General features: G+C 42.7%; 1 protein-coding gene across 1 annotated transcript; it reads left to right on the top strand.

Annotated features, from left to right (window-relative positions):
• The first annotated feature begins 33 nt into the window (after nucleotides 1-33).
• On the top strand, nucleotides 34-20,347 carry PECR (peroxisomal trans-2-enoyl-CoA reductase). The gene is made up of 8 exons (XM_077320603.1): nucleotides 34-249; nucleotides 5,116-5,249; nucleotides 11,748-11,913; nucleotides 13,343-13,424; nucleotides 15,871-15,967; nucleotides 16,613-16,723; nucleotides 17,871-17,982; nucleotides 19,063-20,347. The coding sequence occupies exons 1-8, from the start codon at nucleotides 108-110 to the stop codon at nucleotides 19,146-19,148; spliced, it is 930 nt and encodes a 309-aa protein (XP_077176718.1). The 5' UTR covers nucleotides 34-107; the 3' UTR covers nucleotides 19,149-20,347.
• The last annotated feature ends 1,133 nt before the right edge of the window (nucleotides 20,348-21,480 follow it).

The raw sequence follows: 21,480 nt of genomic DNA, 5'->3' as shown, positions 1-21,480 counted from the left end.
GCGGTGGGGTGCTGCCTCCGCCTTCTGGGCGGGCGGGAGGAGTGGCTTCCCGGAGCCCTGTTTCTGGCTCCCGGCAGGTAGGGACTCCTCGCCGGGAAGAGAGCAAGATGGCGGCCTCGTCCCTGTCGTTCTGCGGCGCTTCTGGAAGTCGGGTCCTGACCGCCGGCCTCTTTCGCAGCCGGGTGGCCATCGTGACCGGCGGGGGCACCGGCATCGGCAAGGCCATCGCCGCCGACCTTCTGCAGCTCGGTGGGGAAAGGCGAAGCGGGAAGAGAGCGGCCAGGGAAAGTCCGGGTCGGGTGCCCAAGTTGCCCGTCTGAGTTCAGGGGAAGTGGAGGCGGCGGGAAGGGCCCGAGGAAAAGAAGGCACCCAAGCCCACTTATGATGGTTTCTGACAATGGCAGGACAGCAGGCCTTGTCCACTGGGGAGGTGCCGGCTCAGGGACTGCTTGCCCTCAAACTACCTGTAGGCACAGGGCTCAGGACTCTGTCGGCCTGTAAATGAAAGAAATGTACACACTTTGGGATAAACACCACAAGAGAGAGCTGAGTCCAAAGCGAAAGAGTACCTGGTTATCTGTGGCAAGCAGAATTCCTTAAAGAACGATTTGGGAGGGAGGGGGCAGAAGAGAAGGAGAAGGAATAGCGCTCTGTGAAAGTTTCTTCAAAGATGGCCCTGTGATGTGGAGGAGAAGCTGGTGTCTGGCTTGCAAACTAAGTGGGTGGAGTGGAGACAGGCCTGAAATGGGGTTGGGGGCAGCGAAAGGTTCTGCTTGTTCACCCTAAGGAAATGCAAGGAACCTTGCTTACATATCCTGTTAGAAATGCTGTATTTTGGAGCCTGTCTCTTTACCCCATTGCGTAATGCACAATGATAGGCAACTATCATCTTCTCATGGTTTAAATCCTGGGCTTTTATTATTACTCGCCATGTAGGGACATCATAAAACATTCTTGCTACATGCACTCAAATGCTTTTTTGCACTGGCGTTTTCACAGCTGCCAGTGATGTGAGGAAAGCCAGGTAACTCCAGTTACATTAATCTGTCCCATGTCTTTGTATGACCCCTCCTCATGCAACAAACCAGTATAATGCATTTTGGCTGAATTTAGTGTTTCCCAGTAAACTCATCCTTTGTTGTTAACACTGACTTTCAAGTTAGATTGCTAGAAGAACAATTTCTCGTTAATTGTTGATATATAACAGTTCCAGCAGAGCAGAGTATGAACTTTGATACTTTAAAGCTGTAGTGAAGTAGATGAATAACTGAATTCTGAACCACAAAAAAAGCATTTGGCAGCTTGAATCTGTGATGGGTTTATGCACTACAACAAAACAAATTCAGAGTCCAGTAGCACCCTTAAGACCAACAAAGATTTATTCAAGGCATGAGTTTTTACTAGAATTTCCTAGTATGAATTTTAAACTATTAGCGTAGGTCCTTATGGACATTGCTCAGTAAATCTAGCATGTGCATTTTGGCAAAACAGAGGCATCTTTGGAATCTACATTTGTTGTTGTTATGTGCGAAGTCGTGTCCGACCCATGGCGACCCCATGGACAATGATCCTCCAGGCCTTCCTGTCCTCTACCATTCCCCGGAGTCCATTTAAGTTTGCACCTACTGCTTCAGTGACTCCATCCATCCACCTCATTCTCTGTCGTCCCCTTCTTCTTTTGCCCTCGATCTCTCCCAGCATTAGGCTCTTCTCCAGGGAGTCCTTCCTTCTCATGAGGTGGCCAAAATATTTGAGTTTCATCTTCAGGATCTGGCCTTCTAAGGAGCAGTCAGGGCTGATCTCCTCTAGGACTGACTGGTTTGTTCGCCTTGCAGTCCAAGGGACTCGCAAGAGTCTTCTCCAGCACCAGAGTTCAAAAGCCTCAATTCTTTGACGCTCGGCCTTCCTTATGGTCCAACTTTCGCAGCCATACATTGCAACTGGGAAGACCATAGCCTTGACTAAACGCACTTTTGTTGGCAGGGTGATGTCTCTGCTTTTTAGGATGCTGTCTAGATTTGCCATAGCTTTCCTCCCCAGGAGCAAGCGTCTTTTAATTTCTTTGCTGCAGTCCCCATCTGCAGTGATCTTGGAGCCCAGGAAAATAAAATCTGTCACTATCTCCATTTCTTCCCCTTCTATTTGCCAGGAATTGAGAGGGCCGGATGCCATGATCTTTGTTTTCTTGATGTTGAGTTTCAAGCCAACTTTGGCACTCTCCTCCTTCACCCGCATCAACAGGCTCTTTAGTTCCTCTTCACTTTCTGCCATTAGAGTGGTATCATCTGCATATCTGAGGTTGTTGATATTTCTCCCTTCAATCTTGATCCCAATTTGTGACTCCTCTAATCCCGCATTTCTCATGATGTGCTCTGCATACAAGTTAAATAGGCAAGGCGACATTATACAGCCTTGCCGAACTCCTTTCTCAATTTTGAACCAGTCAGTGATTCCATGTTCAGTTCTCACTGTAGCTTCTTGACCTGCATATAAATTTCTCAAGAGACCAATAAGATGCTCTGGTATTCCCATCTCTTTAAGAACTTGCCACAATTTGTTGTGCTCCACACAGTCAAAGGCTTTAGCATAGTCAATGAAGCAGAAGTAGACGTTCTTCTGGTACTCCCTAGCTTTCTCCATGATCCAGCGTATGTTGGCAATTTGATCTCTAGTTCCTCTGCCTCTTCGAAATCCTGCCTGTACTTCTGGAAGTTCTCGGTCCACATATTGCTGGAGCCTAGCTTGTAGGATTTTGAGCATAACTTTGCTAGCATGAGAAATTAGTGCGATGGTGCGGTAGTTTGAACATTCTTTGGCATTGCCCTTCTTTGGGATTGGAATGTAAACTGACCTTTTCCAATCCTGTGGCCATTGTTGAGTTTTCCAAATTTGCTGGCATATTGAGTGTAGCACTTTTACTGCATCGTCCTTTAAGATTTTGAATAGTTCAACTGGAATGCTGTCACTACCACTAGCTTTATTGTTGCTCAGACTTCCTAAGGCCCATTTGACTTCACATTCCAGGATGTCTGGCTCCAGGTTAGTAACTACCCCATTGTGGTCATCAGGGATGTTAAGCTTGCTCTTGTATAGTTCTTCTGTATAATTTTGCCACCTTTGTTTGATCTCTTCTGCTTCTGTGAGGTCCCTACCATTTTGGTCCCTTATCATACCCATCTTTGCATGAAACGTTCTCTTCATATCTCCAATTTTCTGGAAAAGATCTCTGGTCCTCCCCATTCTATTGTTTTCTTCTATTTGTTTGCACTGTTCATTTAAGAAGGCATTCTTATCTCTTCTAGCTTTTCTCTGGAATTCTGCATTCAATTGGGTGTATCTTTCTCTTTCTCCCTTGCCTTTCACTTCCCTTCTCTCCTTAGCTATTTGTAAAGCTTCCTCAGACAGCCATTTTGATTTCTTGCATTTCTTTTTCTTTGGGATGGTTTTAGTTGCTACCTCTTGTACAATGTTGCGAACCTCCGTCCATAGTTCTTCAGGCACTCTGTCTATCAGATCTAATTCCTTAAATCTATTTGTCACCTCCACTGTGTATTCGTCAGGGATATGATTTAGTTCATACCTGAGTGGCCTAGTGCTTTTCCCTACTTTCTTCAATTTAAGCCTAAATTTTGCAACAAGAAGCTGATGATCTGAACCACAATCAGCTCCTGGTCTTGTTTTTATTGACTGGATAGAACTTTTCCATCTTTGGCTGCAGAGCACATAGTCAATCTGATTTCTGTGTTGACCGTCTGGTGATGTCCATGTGTAGAGTCGTCTCTTGGGTTGCTGGAAAAGAGTGTTTGCTATGACCATTGTATTCTCTTGACAAAATTCTACCAGCCTGTGCCCTGCTTCATTTTGTACTCCAAGGCCAAACTTGCCTGTTATCCCGGTTATCTTTTGGCTTCCTACTTTAGCATTCCAATCCCCCATGATGATAAGCACATCATTTTTGGGCGTTGCTTCTAGAAGGTGTTGTAGGGCTTCATAGAACTGATCAACTTCATCCTCTTCAGCAGCAGTGGTTGGGGCGTAGACCTGGATCACTGTGATGTTGAATGGTTTGCCTTGGATTCGAACTGAGATCATTCTGTCATTTTGGGGATTGTATCCCAAGACTGCTTTTCCTACTCTCTTATTGATTATGAATGCTACTCCATTTCTTCTGCGAGATTCTTGTCCACAGTAGTATACCTGATGGTCATCTGAATTAAATTCACCCATTCCTGTCCATTTTAGTTCACTGATTCCTAAAATGTCGATGTTCAGTCTTCTCATTTCTTGTTTAACCACGTCCAGCTTGCCTTGATTCATGGATCTGACGTTCCAGGTTCCTATGGAATAAAAATCTTTACAGCATCGGACTGTCTTTTCGCCACCAGTTACTTCCACAACTGAGCGTCCTTTCGGCTTTGGCCCAGCCACTTCATTCATTCTGGCGCTACTCGTACTAGCCGTCTGCTCATCCCCAGTAGCATATTGGACACCTTCCGACCTGAGGGGCTCATCTTCCAGCATCATATCGTTATGCCTATTGGAACTGTCCATAGAGTTTTCATGGCAAAGATACTGGAGTGGTTTGCCATTGCCTTCTCCAGTGGATCACCTTTTGTCAGAGCTCTCAGCTATGACCTGTCCGTCTTGGGTGGCCCTGCACGGCATAGCTCATAGCTTCACTGAACTACGCAAGCCCCCTTGCCACAACAAGGCAGCGATCCTTGAAGGGGGGGAATCTACATAGGGTTTTAATAGATTGCCTAGCCCTTAAAGGTAGAGAAGACTGTGAAATCATGGAGGTGTTTGATGCTGTAGGTCTAGTGTGTCCATTGCTGTTTTCACAGCATCCAATTCAGGTCTTTTTCACAGAAGTCCACCACTGACTTGCAAAGTTAATTAATTAAGCTACCCTCCCCTGCAGCTCAGTAGGATCTATTACACATAGTCAGCACAGTCGACAAAATGAGACATGCCTGTGAGAAAGGCAGACTATTATCTCAGTCCGTGTACACTGCCACTTGTTGAGCAAGAGACCTCTTTGATCATATGAAAAGTCTAATGCAATCAGTATTATCAGTATTTAGTAATCTAAAACACATTATTTTGTTTTGACAGGTTGCAGTGTAGTAATTGCCTCTCGCAAATTTGACAGATTAACAGCTGCAGCAAAAGAGCTAGCTGCCCAAAATCCATCTACTGAACCAGCCACAGTGACCCCAATACAATGCAACATTCGCAAAGAAGAAGAGGTAAAATGGAATACTCCTATTCCTCTGCACAGAGAGGATAGCTAATATAATGGCTTGCTGGAAGATACTTGCCTGAGGTGGAGTAGATAGTTGATTCCAATGATGTGGTGTGTCTGTGTGTGTGTAAGACCAAAAAATGTGTTAGAAAGATTAAAACAAAACTTTGTGTTTAAATTTGTGTAATATACTATTTTATGCCACCTTTCCAGAAACCTGCTCTAGGAGGCTAGCAGAATAAAAATAATAACAAAAAAGAAAAATGTAAAATATAGTAATTAAAATCAAACCTTAGAAAAGCCACAATCCAGCATAAACACATAGCTCATAGACACAGCTAGCTTAAAATAGTAGTTTCCAGGCAAAAATGATGTTAAAAAAAATCAGATGCTGGATGAATAGGAAAATTTTGCACTGGCACCTAAAGCAAGCATTGTAGGCCAGCCTCAAAGGAAAGGTCATTCCACAAGATATGTGCCATTGCTCAAAAAGCCCCTTGTCTGGTTGCTACCCCCCCCCTCATTTCTGGCTACAGCTTGTGAGGCAAATCTTCACTAGCAGGCTGGTTTTACCCACATTGACATGGCTTATGAGAAATCAATCTCTGTCGTTCCTACTCTAGCTGGCAGGGGCTGATGGGAATTGTAGTCCTTGGACATCTGGAGAGGCGCAGTTTGGCCATCCCTGATCTAGAGGCACTGAGAAATGTTTATTCTTATAGCTGAGAAATGTTCATTCTTATACACCAAAATCATCAGTCTGGAATCTGTTGCTGTCAATCTGTTTTTGTGCTGTTTTTATCCTGGGATTTTATGTTGTATTTGAAGTGATATCTGTTAATGCTTTGTTTTTAGTAGGATTGTAAATTGCTTTAGGCAGATTCCTGGAACGGTGACAAATTTTTTCTAAACAATTCAATAGTACTTCAAAAATTGCCAGACTTGTTTAATCAGATACACCACTTTCAACTCTGCTGCTTAAACTACTGCTTTATCAGAGGCTGTCCTCTTTATGTCAGTCTCAGAGCTGGACTTCTAGAACTGTTCTGCATTCTCTTGTCTCCACAAGTGATCTACAACAGCAGATACATATTGGGCTTCTAGATAATTACTTACTGAATGCGAATTGTCAAACCTCAGGGGCCTCCTTACAACACAGCTCTCTTTCCCACCAGTATGCCATAAATAATTCTGCTTGTTGGCAGCGGGTTCCCAGATACTACACAGCCTGCCAGTTTCCTTTGTTAAGAAGATTGTGAAGTTGCATTACAGCCTTTCTAGCTTCTGGCTTTCCTACACTGAATACTCCTTCTACTGATGTCGGTCTGATTAGCCTTTATCCTTTTCTGACAAAGGGAGTATGTAGCTATTGCATCTGTATGATGACGACCTCAATCCCCTGCCTGCCTGCCTTCTTCCCTCCAGTTTTGGATGAACTTCCTGGGATTATTAAACAGCTGCTTTTGGACAACCTTCTTTGTTGTGCTTGTTGCTTATTGAGTTGTTAGAAATGAAGGTCTGCTAGGAAACATGATGCATGGTTTGAAGTGGTGCTCTTCTAGGTAAAAGCTCTACTAAACTGCCAAGCACCGGTTGATCAATCTTCAGTTTTCATAAGAACATTAGATGAGGTTGATTTGTTTTGCCTAATGGTTTACTGAGTTTGTACTAGCGATGATCAGCAGATACTTTTTAGGGGTGCTCGCAATGAAATCAGAAAGGGGAAGAAGAAGATAGATCAGCATGGATTTGTCTCTAACAGGTCTTGCTAGACCCACCTGGTTTCTTTCTGTGATGAAGTGACAGCCTTACCAGCATTCAGGTAAACAACATCATGGAAACTTAGTTGATGTTGTTTAACTGAATTCCAGTAAGGCTTGTACTAGTGATGATCAGCAGATACTTTTTAGAGATTGCACCTGGAGTACTGTTTGCCATTTGGGAGGCCTCACTTCAGAAAGGAAGTGGACAAAATTGAGAGGGTGCAGAAGAGAGTGACGAGGATGACCTGAGGACCAAGCCCTATGAGGAAAGGTTGAGGGACTTGGGAATGTTCAGCTTAGAGAAGTGGAGGTTGAGAGGGTACATAATTGCTTTTTTAAAGTATTTGAAAGGTTGCCACTTGAAGGAAGGCAGGGAGCAGTTCCTCTTGGCAGGAAAATATAGTAATGGGTTTAAACCAGGGGTAGTCAAACTGCGGCGCTCCAGATGTCCATGGACTACAATTCCCAGGAGCCCCTGCCAGCATTCGCTGGCAGGGGCTCCTGGGAATTGTAGTCCATGGACATCTGGAGGGCCGCAGTTTGACTACCCCTGGTTTAAACTATGTGTAGAACGGTACCAGCTAGATATCAGGAAAAAAAAATTAAGGAGTAGTTCATCCATGGAACAGTTTGCCTGAGAAGGTGGTGACCTTCCCCTCACTGGCAGTCTTTACCCAGCAGCTGGACAGATACTTACCATGAATGCTTTAGGCTGATCCTGTATTGAGCAGGGAGTTGGACTAGATGACCTATATGTCCCCTTCCAACTCTATGATTCTGTCTTTGTCTTTTTCTAGAAGCTCCATAAGGCAGATCCATTTTTTTAAAAGCATCCCCGTACAGCAGAATGAGAACCAGACTCTAAAGTAAAGGGAATTAATTCCATTAATACCTATGTAGCAGCAAATTCTGACAAAGAAGATGAATGGTCTGGGGAAGACTCTGACTCTAAGGACAGTTCTTCTAGACCAGTGGTTCTCAGCCTGGAGGTCAGGACCCCTTTGGGGGTCAAACGATCCTTTCACAGGCAGGGCAAGCAGCTTGGCGGGGGGGGGGGCGTGTTGCCATCTAAACAACAGCCTTGCGGGGTGGATCGAGAGAGTGTTCGTCTGTCTGGAGCAGCGGAAAAGAGTGAGATCATCATGATGGGACAAAAGGCAGAATTAAATTGAGAAACCCCGGGGGAATAAACAATTTATATACAATCATGAACAATGGATCTTCACGCCATTGGTCAGTTTCTGTTTCATTTCTGTGAAAGAACACTTGCATAATTTTATGGTTGGGGGTCACCACAACATGAGGACCTGTATTAAAGGGTCGCGGCATTAGGAAGGTTGAGAACCACTGTTCTAAACTCTTCTAACCTGAGCCAGTGTGGCGTAGTGGTTAAGAGTGGTGAGCTGGGTTTGATTCCCCACTCCTCTGCATGCATTCAGATATATGACCTTGGACTTGTCACAGTACTGATAATGCTGTTCTCACAAGCAGTAATGTAAGGGCTCTCTCAGCCTCACTTACTTCACATGTTGTCCCTTGTGGGGAGAGGCAGGGAAGGCGATTGTAAGCTGCTTTGAGACTCCTTCTGGTAGAGAAAAGCAGGGTATAAAAACCAATTCTTCTTTAAAAAACTTGTGAATAACTTGAACTACCCAGTAGAGGCTTCAGAGAAACCTAAGTCTTCATACTGCTCCAATATAGATGCTAGAGAGTTCAGGCGTTCCATAGGAAAGTGTTGACATTATGGTCCAAGCAAGGCGTATCTACTATTATACATAGTCTACCTTTAAAAAATGGGTCATTTACAAAAATATAGACCTGCTGAAACTACCCCATGTGGATGTGATAGCCTTCCTGCACGAGAGGTGGAAACAAGGAGTGAAGCTGGACATCTTTAAAAGGCCAGTAGCTAGCATTGCTGCAGTCCTGAGGTTCAGGGTTATGGGTAATATATCTGCCAACAAATACAACTCCCAACTTCGACTTCATCTAAAGTTTTACAGGTTCTGGCTAAAATGCCCTTTGAACAATTAGAATCTATAGAGTTGAAGTCTTGGAAAGTTGTCTTATTGTTGTGATCTCTACTAGATGACACTCACAGCTGGGGGCCTCATCTGTTAGAAAACAGTTGTGTACCTTTATGATTCTGTGGTTCTGAGAACAAATACGTTATTTATACCAAAAGTTAACTCAGCCTGTCATTTAAATCAGCAGCAGGTCCATCCCAAAGAAACAATAGCACAAACTAGATGTTCTCAGGGTTCTGCATACTGAATGTAACAGAACTGCATCACTGAGACTAATGGTTGAGCTTTTTGTGCCTCACAGCATGGCAAACCTGGGGGAAAAGGTATCTAAATCATAGAATCATAGAGTTGGAAGGGGCCATATAGGCCATCTAGTCCAACCTCCTGCTCAACGCAGGTTCAGCCCAAAGCATCCTAAAGCATCCAAGAAAAGTGTGTATCCAACCTTTGCTTGAAGACTGCCAGTGAGGGGGAGCTGACCACCTCCTTAGGCAGCCTATTCCACTGCTGAACTACTTTGACTGTGAAATTTTTTTCCTGATATCTAGCCTATATCGTTGTACTTGTAGTTTAAACCCATTACTGCGTGTCCTCTCCTCTGCAGCCAACAGAAACAGCATCCTGCCCTCCTCCAAGTGACAACCTTTCAAATACTTAAAGAGGGCTATCATGTCCCTTCTCAACCTCCTTTTCTCCAGGCTGAACATTCCCAAGTCCCTCAGTCTATCTTCATAGGGCTTGGTCCCTTGGCCCCAGATCATCAACTATTGCCCTTTGGGAGGCATATGAAATCCCGGGTCTCAAGGTACCTCAGAACATTTCCGTACATTCTACCAGGGCAATAGCAGCATCAGCCACTTTCTGTACCAGAGTTCCAGTAGATGAGATCTGTAGAGCAATAACCTGGCTATCCTTTTCTACTTTTGTAGACCACTATACAATTGACCAGCTGAACTCTGCTAAGGGAGCACAATAAAATCAGAGTCCAGTAGCACCTTTAAGACCAACAAATTTATTCAAGGCGTGAGCTTTTGAGCGCAAACACTCTTCAGTCTGAGGAAAAGTGCTTGCACTCGAAAGCTAATTCCTTGAATAAATCTTTGTTGGTCTTAAAGGTGCTACTGGACTCTGATTTTATTGTGCTATTTCAGACCAACACGGCTACCCATTTGAATCTGCTAAGAGAGGAGAGTCTTTTGACAAATGTTGGACTGAAGGGATACTGCAGATCTCCGACCCTTTTCTTATTTAGTTTAGTTACATTACCACTTTGGATGACTTCCTCCACTGAAGGACAACGAAACATTTGACTTACACGAAGGTTTCTTTTCTTCAGTGAAACAAAGTCATAAACCCCGCCCCCACCACCATCACCATAGGATGGATGAGATGTTTGGAGCTGGGCTATTTGATAACTAGAAGGGCAGTTTCACTCTGTCGCAGAAGAGTCATACACAATTTGAATAGGCCTCCCTGGAGTTTAGATTATTTTGCTCCACTAAAGAGAAGAAACCTTCAGGTAAGTCCCGTGTTTCATTATGTTCTCACATCCATGGTCTTTGATATGCAAATGAGACTGCTGCATGAGAGTTTTAGGGTTAGATGTTATAAATATGCAAATAACTCCCAGGTCTGTATTTCATTATCTAAGCCTCCGGATGAGTCAGTCTGAACATGCACTTTTGAAACCGTGGTCTGAGGGCTGAGGTCTTTGGATTTTCTGTTATATGTCATTTAAAGCAGTGGTCCCCAACCCCCGGTCCGCAGAGCAGTCGGTACCGGGCCGCGGCTCCTTGTCTTCCTCCCCAGCTGCTGCCTTGGGGGCTGACTCTGCTGCCGGATCACGTTTGGTGCTCCCCGGTGGCCGCCATGTCTGGGGCTTCCCCTTGGTGTGGCACTGTACAGTTGCTGCTAGCAGCAGCCCCCATTGGGCGGTGGGAAGTCAGGAATGCTGGCGGGAAAGCAAGTGGAGCAGGGGCATAGGAGGCGGTGGCGACGTCTCTCAGCAAAAGGCTACCCCCCCCCCCGGGCCTCAGTAAAATTGTCAAGCGTTGACCGGTCCCCGGTGATAAAAAGGTTGGGGACCACTGATTTAAAGGGTTGACAGATTCATGTAAGTAGCTAATACCTATGATAGGTGACAGATATTGAACCATGCAGATCCTCAAATACGATGGTATTTCTGGTGGTAACTGTGATTTCTACCAATTGACTTTTTCCACTTAAGAATTAACTTTTTCCCACTATGCTCTTCCTGGGGGTCCACTGACTATCATGTTCAAAATGTTGGGAGCTTAGTGTGCTGCAGCGAGAGGAAGAAGCAGGCAAGTCTCACACTGTAAAGTCCATGGATGGTTAGATACATGTTGATAAAAGAAACTTCACTATACAGAGGCAGTATACAATATCTCTTTCCAATAAAATTGCTTTCCTCTCCCCACATACAAAAGTAGCAAGTTTTCCTTTTCTGGGTTTTTCAATGAACATGGTACCTTTAATCATGTTGTTATGGTCTCCTATTTAGTTCTGATACTTTTGCGAGTTCTTGTGATTGTTTTTGTGGAGGGAGATCTCATTTAAAGAACCATTGCTTCTACTTAATGTCTTATTGACATTTTTGAGCAAATGGTAATGGAAATCTGGCAGATGGAAATGACCAGTGTAAAAGCTACCACTTGCAGAATTGCCAACTCATCTTCTTTATTGTTGTAGGTAGATGCACTGGTGAAGTCGACATTGGATCTTCATGGTAGGATAGATTTCTTAGTAAATAATGGAGGAGGCCAGTTCGTTAGTCCAGCAGAAGCAATCAGTTCAAAAGGGTGGCATGCTGTGATTGAAACCAACCTGACTGGAACCTTCTATTGTTGTAAAGCAGGTGAGGCTGGATGGAGAAGGAAGTATTGGCAACGAAGCCCAAACCTGTCTGTTTCTTCTGCTGCTAGCTCTCATGTTCTTCATTGGCAGACCATTGCCACCATTAGACGCATACATAATAATTGTGAATTCAGAGAACTTGGGGATCCTTTTAATGATTTACCATGAGCTCATCAGCTGCTGGGTGTCGTAGTTAAGAGTGGCGGCTTGATTCTCTGCTCCTCCACATGCTGCCAATTGGGTGACCTTGGGCTAGTCCCAGTCCTGATAGTGTTATTCTCCCAGAACAGTTTTGTCAGAGCTCTCTCATCTCACAGGGTATCTGTCATGGGGAGAGGAAGGGAAGGCAATTGTAAGCCCCTTTGAGACTCCTTTGGGTAGTGACAAGTGGAGTAGAAAAAACAACTCTTCTGCCTGGCTACTTAACAAAACGTAACAACTGATATCAACTCTTACTCATACAGGCTGTCTGATGGACCATGGTGAACAAGCCTATTTTAACAACAAAATTCCATCAATAAAAAAGAAAAACTGGGGACACTGTGGTGTTCTGCAGTGGAAATGGGAGGATTACTCTTGCCTTACCTTCTGAAAGATGATTTTTTTTAAGAATCTAGAACATATTGAGAAAGTCACAACTAATGTTGGCATATGTTCACAGGTCCTGGACAGATAATGGTCCTAGCTGTTAAAAAGTTAGTCTGCTTAATACCCTCTCCCGTACAGGACTGCTTCTATGTTGGTGTTCTTAACCACTAGAAATTGAATCAGGAAAGTTGTTCTTTCCATCAAGTAATCACAGTTAAGAGAAGAACAGTGTTTCTTAAGTAGACATCTTATATCAGACATGAATGAATTGCATTGCATGCCTACAACTCAACAATTATCTCAGGGCAAGGACTGATGGAATACTGTTAACTTAGCTAATTCAAGCTGAAGACCAAATTAGATAAAGAGAAATAACCTGGAGAAAGCCATTCATTTACTCTTATATTGTTTCTAGACATTTCAGATAGGATAAAGGAATTGGATTCTCTTATTCCTTGCCTAAATCCATCAGGCTTAGTTCCATCTAGTTGCAGTGGGCTACTGGAATTCTCTGAAACGAATGGCAGCATGAAGGTAGATTGATATTCTCCGATGGCAGCATGGAGGTAGATTGATATTCTCTCTATTCTCCAACTGATGTCAAGATGCAGGCCTAAAATATGGACAGACATCAAAGGTGGTCCTCTGGCTAATTTATTGATTTAATGTTGCTTGTAAGTCCATATTTATAGAGGAAATCTATGAGCATATAAACAGGATTATTTCATTTCCTTGACAAAATTTGTCACTGAGTCAGTAATAAATTTTGTTTCTGATCAGCTGCTTTACTTAAACATTGCACAATGTAAAACCTCCTGTTCCTTACTTCTATTTCCCTACAGTGTACAATGCATGGATGCGGGATCATGGAGGTGCCATTGTCAACATTGTGGCTAATATGTGGAAAGGTTTCCCTGGAATGTCGTAAGTCTGTCATTTTCATCTAAATTGCCTTTTCATTAAGACATGTATTGCTTGTTTCTTTTAAAACTGCCAAGCTTCTGACTGGAGGATAAGAGCTAAACTTATGAGGGCAACAAAAGATCGAGAACCATTTCTTTATATTTGATAGCTAGTTACCGGATATCTTCCTTGTTTTTAAACAGTCCATTCAGGACTACTTTTCATCCCTGATCTTTATTTCTGGGAGCACTACTGAAACATAACTCCCTATGCCAGGGGTTTTTGACCCATATACCACGGTACTGCAACGCACTGTGAGAGCCCCTCTCACGGCATGGGGGATTCCAAGATGGCATCTGCCCAGAGTTAGCAGCCGCTGCTGCCTGCCAACACCAGTCTCAGCTCAGCCAAGGAGTGTTGTGCTAGAGACTTCAAGGAGATGGGCTTATTTGTGTTATTTTATTTTATTGATATATATCGGAGGGGGGGCTTGTTTTTATTTTATTTTAAAAAATTATATGCATATGGGGGCATAGCAGGGAGCGTGACCAATTGACATAACTTCTGTGGTACTGCAAAGCCTGGAAAATATTTCAGGGGTACCTCCATGATAAAAAGGCAGAAAAAGGCTGCCCTATGCAAACATTGAACCAAAAGGAGGGCCCACATTCAGCCAGTGCTGAGGCAGCTGCACTGGTTGCCAATTGCTGCCCGGGTCCGGTTCAAGGTTTTGGTTCTAACCTTCAAGGCTTTACGCGAGTTGGGACCCACATACCTGAGGGACCACCTATCGCCCTATGCCCCCTGCAGGGCCTTGCGTTCTGCGGGTGAAAATCTGTTGGTTGTTCCCGGCCCTAGGGAAGCACACCTGGCCTCGACCAGGGCCAGGGCCTTTTTGGTCCTGGCCCCTGCCTGGTGGAATGAGCTCCCGGGAGAGCTGCGGGCCCTGCGGGATCTTCCATCGTTCTGCAGGGCCTGCAAAACGGAGCTCTTCCGCCAGGTTTATGGTTGAGGCCAAGGCTGACACCTATGCCCCCCCCCCCGGGATTTAGGATTGGGATCTGGAACTAGGAACCATCAGTATCCCCTCTCCACCTGTCAGTAGTGGGAGGGGGGAAGTTGATTAGCCGATCTTTCCATCTTAGTTAGTTAGTTAGCTAATAATGTTAAAACTGTAATTATTGTTTTAATGGACTTTTAATGGGGTTTTAAGCTGTTGTAACCCGCCACGAGCCGCAAGGGGGTGGCGGGGAATAAATCTAATAATAATAATAATAATAATATTTTTTTAATTCTAAATTTTTAATTTTAAAAATGCCACCCATGAATGTAGAACTTGAACCCACAGTGGGGGTGAAGTACATCAATCTAGGTTGTTTCCATGCTAGTTATTTTCTCTGGAGTTGACATTAATTATTCACTTAGATATCAAGGCCAGATAGTTGCATTTCAGTATGTTGCTATTTTTTTCTTGTATTGGTGATTAAGTAAAAATCTAGAAGTTTATTTATCAAAAAATAATTTCTGCATTCTGATGGCCAAGAATAAAGGATCTTGGAAACCATATTTACTTTTTAATTTGTGGGGTGGTCGGAGGAGGAGGATTCAGGAACTATATTTACAATTTCTCTGAGTTGTGGAGACTTGGTTCTTCCCTTTCATAGTCCTTATATCCAAACTGCCAGTGCCACATCAAGCAGCAGGCTATCCATCACCTTCCAGGAAGTGGCAACAGCAACAGTAAAATTTGCTAATGATGGAGGCAGTAATTCCACAAAAGAAGCATCTCTTGTTTACATTCTTTATTTTTTAATTAGGTAAAGGTAAAGGGATCCCCTGTGCAAGCACCGGGTCATGTCTGACCCTTGGGGTGACACCCTCCAGCGTTTTCATGGCAGACTCAATACAGGGTGGTTTGCCAGTGCCTTCCCCAGTCATTACCGTTTACCCCCCAGCAAGAAGGGTACTCATTTTACCGACCTCGGAAGGATGGAAGGCTGAGTCAACCTTGAGCCGGCTGCTGGGATTGAACTCCCAGCCTCATGGGCAGAGTTTTCAGACTGCATGTCTGCTGCCTTACCACAGAGATATAAAATAGGCAAACTCCAATCCAATCTCCTGGCTGATATCACACACCAAAAACCATGTTCTCTTCAGTCACTATTTCTCTCACCAAACCTGTTAACAGTTTGACACAGATTACTTACAGACTACTTGCAGATTAACTTCTGGGTTGGTAAATAATCTTACCTTGCCTGTTTTGCTGTCCTAAGATTAGATCATTTGTGTTTTTCCTTAATCATGAAAATCTGTAAAATGTAGATTACTTGCTGGAGTCCGACCTAGTTAAACTTGCTAGATATCATAGGACCACTTTGTGGTCATGGAGCTCCCAATATTGACAGAACTGCCATATGCCTATCTTACTAATGGAAGAGATTACATTTTTGACCTCCTTTCTTCATAGGCACAGTGGTGCAGCAAGAGCAGCAGTTGATAACTTGACCAAAAGCTTTGCTGTTGAATGGGCCAAGAGCGGAGTGAGAATCAACTCCATTTCTCCGGTAGGTAATGAAACAGACAACCCAAATATTGTTGGGATGGAGCTACGTAACTACATTTTAAAAAGTCCTCTGTGTCCAGGACCACCACAAGGACATTGAATCAGATATGAATTGTGAGTTCAGCTGAGAACCCAGCTCCCTGTTGGTAAGGACTTATTTTGATTGAGGGGCTCCACTTGGATTGATGGGGTACATATAGGTTTCTGCACCTAGTCAAATATCACCCTCAAGGGCCTTTACAAATAGAAGAATGGCATGAAGGAAACCATTCTCAATGCATGGCATGGTCTTGGTCAAAATCTGTTCCTGGCTGGAAATTTACAACTTATGTCTGATTGAAAGCCCTCTTGATAGACTAGGAAAGAACCCAAGGAATGAATTCATAGCATGGAGACAGAGTCTGGTTGTATGCCTTAGCTTGATTGCTAAGTTGGAACCAAGTGTTTTTCACATGCTAGATGTGCAGTTGATTGTAATCATTGCAGTCTGTCATGAGTTTTGAAACTAAGCTAAAACCCATAAAGGGGTTGGGGTGTCTGTCTGGAACCTGAGGGCAAAACCTCTTAATAATTAATCTGTTTTTAAAAATTTGTGGGGTTTCTTTTGTTGTGTAGAATAATAATGGAGACTTGCCTTTCAATGCAGGGAGTGATCTTTTCAGAAACCGCTATGGCAAACTACAAAGAAGCTGGTGAAACCTTGTTTACGAGTGTAATTTCAAAGATCCCTGCAAAAAGACTAGGAGTTCCTGAAGAGGTATAATATCTCAACATATGTGTAATGGTGGAGGTGATTGACCCCCCCCCCCCTCCACACACGTGCACACTCTTCACCATTACATTGGCTCGGGTTCAGTGACGTACACGTAACATAAATGTACAACATAAATGTATTAGCACGGTTCTGCTTACATACAATTGCATGCAATATCATCTAGTACTTCCCTATTTGTATATAGTAGAGTCCAGAAATTGGTTGCACAAGATCTTGTGCAAGCAGAAACACAAGTGGAGAAAACAATACATCTGACTTAGCACAAGCAGCTACCAGGGTCTTTTTCTAGTTTCTGCTTATGCAAATGCTCTGGCATGAATGGAAATTTTGTGCTGCATCTAACCCACCACCCTCAGCTTATCACAGAACATATATCCCAGCTGCATATAATGGATGGGAGGAAGTTACAGGGGATACAGCTATGCAGTGGGTGATGATGGTACTTACCGCTATCATCTCACTCTTTGTGTGTGAGTTTTGTTTTGTTTTTTTGTTTTAGAGCTGTCTGTGGCTTAGTTGAGGCTAAGCAAATAAAAAGGCTGAAACTGAGGCACTGAGTATAAATTGAATGCAAGAATCAATTGGTAGTTAGGACCATATGCATTTGGGCTTGAATTGGAATAATTGACCGGTAGTCAAAAGTCAACATCAGATCCCAAAGAATTTTTATTTGGCTCCTGGCAGTGCTACTAAAATTTAATCAAGGTATGATTTTTAAAAAATTGCTGGAAGTTTCACTCAGAGAGTGATTGTGCATATGAATGTTTCACATGCCCCAGACAAGAGGAATGTGCCTCTCAACTGTGGAGTGCTATCTCTTCAACAGAGCCCAGTCACCCACTGAAGGACTGTTATATGAAACAAAATATAAACTCTTAGAATAGAATTGTTATGTTATGGAGATTATTAATGATGATTCTTGGAAGTGTGGTATTCCTATACTAAACTAGCATTTGTAGGCAGTAAAATGCCAAGCAGGAAATTTCTTTTCGAATTAAGGACTTTGGTAAAGAAGGTTCTGTAGTTAGCTGCTAATGACGGCTAGTCAGAGGAGCATTTATAGCTAGCTTGGTATAGGATGGATTCCCCATTATTTACATGCTAAGCAAATGTCTTGATTCTTCAACAGGTGTCATCTTTGGTATGTTTCCTGCTCTCTCCGGGTGCCTCCTTTATAACTGGGGAAACTGTGAAGGTTGATGGTGGACAGAGCTTATATTCTTGCCAATGGGAAGTTGCAGGTAAAAAAGCTCCCTCTCATTCTTAAAAATACTTTTATATATGCTGTGAAAAGAGTTAGAGAGGTAGGACAAGAAGCCAAAACTTTAAAAACTAGTTTTTGGCAGTGTAGAATATGAAAACTGCCACAGGATTTGGCTCCTGAAACTCAGTTTCTGCTTTTTTTTCCCTTGAAAATATTCTTTTCATGGTTATGAGGGAAGAAATTTGAAAATTACTGCTTTGACCAGGTAAGAACAAAAGGCTAAGAACAAAAGGCTTAATCTTAGAATAAATTGTCATAGGAAAGACCATGCTTAATCCAACACAACATGCTGAATTTGCACATGTATGCATTTTTAGATAGTATGTGAGGATGTTAGCTGAGTTCTTAGCTGCTGTTACAGGATGAAAATAGCAAGATGTCTAGCAGTGAAATACAACTAGGCCATGTTATACCCTTCTAATGTTATTGAAGCCAGTGGGCTTAGAAGAATATAACTGTGTTTAGTATTGCACTGTAAAAGGTATGTGTGCAATGAAGCCAATTAATTTAAATTGATGCCAATCACACAACAGTTTTTTACTTTTTAATTGAGGAAGTGATATGCAAGAATTGATGGGACACAGGCTGCATATCCTCTTTGTGCAAACCACAAACAGCAAGACAGAACCAGCAAGCAAATTGCTGGTGCAGAAAGAAGATTGCGACACACTATGTATGTCCTCACTGCAGCATGTTAATTCTTGAGCAGTTTTGAAATGTATATTAGCATTCACTGATTGATACCTTAGAATGGCAGAAATTCATCACTTTAGCTTCTTGTTCTGTGCAGTTTTCCTGGCTATCCCTGCAGCCATTTCATTCCTCTTCATATTCAGATCATTACTACTATATTTTTAGAAATGTTAAAGGAGCCAGAATTTTGACCACAGAATATTTTTGCATCAGATACAAAACACATCTGCCTGTTTAGCCTTGCCTCAAAGGAAGTGTCTACTTTCTCTGTTCTATGAAAATGCTGTTTAGATAGGCTTAGGTAAGAATGAAAAAGTTACTTTATTTCCAAAGAAACTGAATTTTATTGTATCCTTTCTCACAGATCATAACAGATGGCCACCTGCTCCAGAAGGAGATAACTCTAAAGCACTCACAAGGATGCTTTCTGGAAAAACGTCAAAACTGTAAAATAAATCAGTGTGGTTGGTCCCCATCCATCCCGATTAGCAAGATAATATAATTATAAGAAACTTGAATGCCTCTAATGCATTTTATACACTCTTGGACAAAGCTGCACTTTTCAATAATAATAATGATGCTGTGAGAGAATATCAAGGAAATCTTCATAGAAACCACCATTTGAAAATTGTAAAATATCAAGTCAGTATTGTTTCCTTTAATCTCTCTTCTTGCAATGTGAGTGCACCATGGCTGTCTATGTGGGACCAAGAAATGGAAATGAATGAAACCCATCAAAATTCTGCAGTCATGATTTGACCTATTTTGTATTAATTCCCATGCATGCCAGTGCTAAAGAGAATGGGTTGGATCCTATGACTGTTATTCACTAAGTCTTCATTCATCAGAGAAAAAACTTGATCTAATGGAAGCCTTTCTGTATTGGATTTAAACTTGATGGAAGGTAGTTCTATGATCCATCTTAGTGGCAGTCCTGTAATCCACAGAATGGATTCTTCCTACTTCCTTCTTCCAGTTACAGTCCATTGTGTTCTCTGAAATGCTGCTTCTGGAAGAAAGGGGACCTCAGGGGCGGGAAAAGCTGAGTGAGATGGGAGAATTGGTGGCAGTAGGGAAGTCCTTATGGAACTACTCTAAGGGAAGAAAACACATTTGGAGCAAATTTGGTATATTTCTTCTGTGCCATAAACATATCCATCACATTTAATGACTTCAGTATCACAAGAACCAGCAGCACAGACCATTTTTAATTTAAGCTCTAGTTTTAAAAGTTATTCTTGTTCAAGGGAAAATGACTACTTAGCTTCCTTTTTGCATCTGTTCTTCAATTATGAGAGTTTGGGTCTCTAAATAAATGTTGGCCTATTCCTCTACAATAGCACAGCTTACTTTTACTAAATCTGTAATCACACTGAATTAACACAGTGCTAGAGCAAAGGGTATGGGTCCCCCTTGGTATTTTGTGCCAGACAGCTTGGCACAGTTTGGTTTCACCCATGCCACCCTCGTAAGGACCTTCCTCGGAGGGTTGTTTTGCCATCTTGGGTGGTTGTAAATGTAATTATTGGGGTTTTAATGGGTATGTAATGGGATTTTATTGTCTGTATTGTTTTTTGTAACCCACCGCGAGCCGGTCTCTGAGCAGCGGGATATAAATCAAATAAATAAATAAATAACCTTTCCAGAAACTGCTAGCATAAAAAAATATTTCCTTTAAGAAAACTGAAATTTGGGGGGGAGGAATGGAGACTGAAGTATGTGTAGCTGTCACTGCTACACTTAGTAGTACTAAAGGAATCCACTAAAGCCAAATTAATGCAATGTAAAAAATATATATATAACTGCAGCATTTAAAGCTGGATTTCTGGGTGTTCCTTTTTTTAAAGTCCCCATCTTTCTGCCTTCTAAAGGCCACCAATGCAGCTAAGAAATGAAAACATATATAACAAAATCACATTTTAAAACCACTCTCCAAAACATGTAATTAAAAATACATACAAATGTAGGATCATTGAGGGAATGCCAAACGAAACAAAAGTCTTCACCCATTGGTGGAGCGTGGCAACAGAAAGGGACAAGAGACTCCCTGGGAAGAGTTCCAGAGTTTTGGTGCCATGGCTGAGAAAACCCTCTGCTGGATTGCCACCTGCCTAATAGAAAGTGGAATCACCTGAAGCAGGGTTTTAAAAGATGACATTAGTGATCAGGTAGATTCACAAGGCAGTAGGCCCTCCTTCAGGTATATTAGGGCCAAGCTGTAGAGCTTTATAGGTCAACACTGGCACCTTCAGGAGCCACTGTAGGTGAACCAACACTGGAATAATATGATCCCTATGACACAGTCCACTCATCCTACAGACAGCATTGCACACCAATAGAATTTTCTGAATATTTCTCAAAGGCAGCCCCATGTAGGCCATATTGTAGCAATCTAATAGATATAACACTGGCATGTACCACAGTGGCTACATCTCTGCTGCCCAGGGAAAGCTGCAGCTGGCAAATCAGTAAATGCTGGCTACATCTGCCATCTGTTTATCCAGCAGAAGGTCTGGGTCCAAGAGCGTTCCCAGACTATAAATCCTTCAAGGGGAATGCAGTTTCATCCAAGATGTGTGACACCTTAATTGGGAGGCAAGCCAAGATGTTATAGCCTGATCTCGTGAGATCTGGGAAGGTAACACTGGCAAAATTGTTCATAGTAAAACAAAAGGTCACTCATTGTTAGTGTATGCAATTCCCCAAGATACCTGTTGGGAGAGGAAACTTCCTTTAAGAAAACTGAAATTTGGGGGGAGGAATGGAGACTGAAGTATGTGTA

Source organism: Paroedura picta, chromosome 2, assembly GCF_049243985.1.
Source record: "Paroedura picta isolate Pp20150507F chromosome 2, Ppicta_v3.0, whole genome shotgun sequence".
Taxonomy (NCBI): Eukaryota; Metazoa; Chordata; class Lepidosauria; order Squamata; family Gekkonidae; genus Paroedura; species Paroedura picta.
The sequence above is the reverse complement of the archived record's forward strand: the minus strand, read 5'-3'. Positions and strand labels throughout refer to the sequence as shown.

Bases quoted from the DNA above. Each gene is read 5' to 3' on its own strand.
- PECR (XM_077320603.1), top strand. From the start codon at position 108: ATGGCGGCCTCGTCCCTGTCGTTCTGCGGCGCTTCTGGAAGTCGGGTC. The intron at 5,250-11,747 runs GTAAAATGGAAT...TTATTGTTGTAG, and splicing joins ACATTCGCAAAGAAGAAGAG to GTAGATGCACTGGTGAAGTC. The intron at 15,968-16,612 runs GTAGGTAATGAA...CTTTCAATGCAG, and splicing joins GAATCAACTCCATTTCTCCG to GGAGTGATCTTTTCAGAAAC.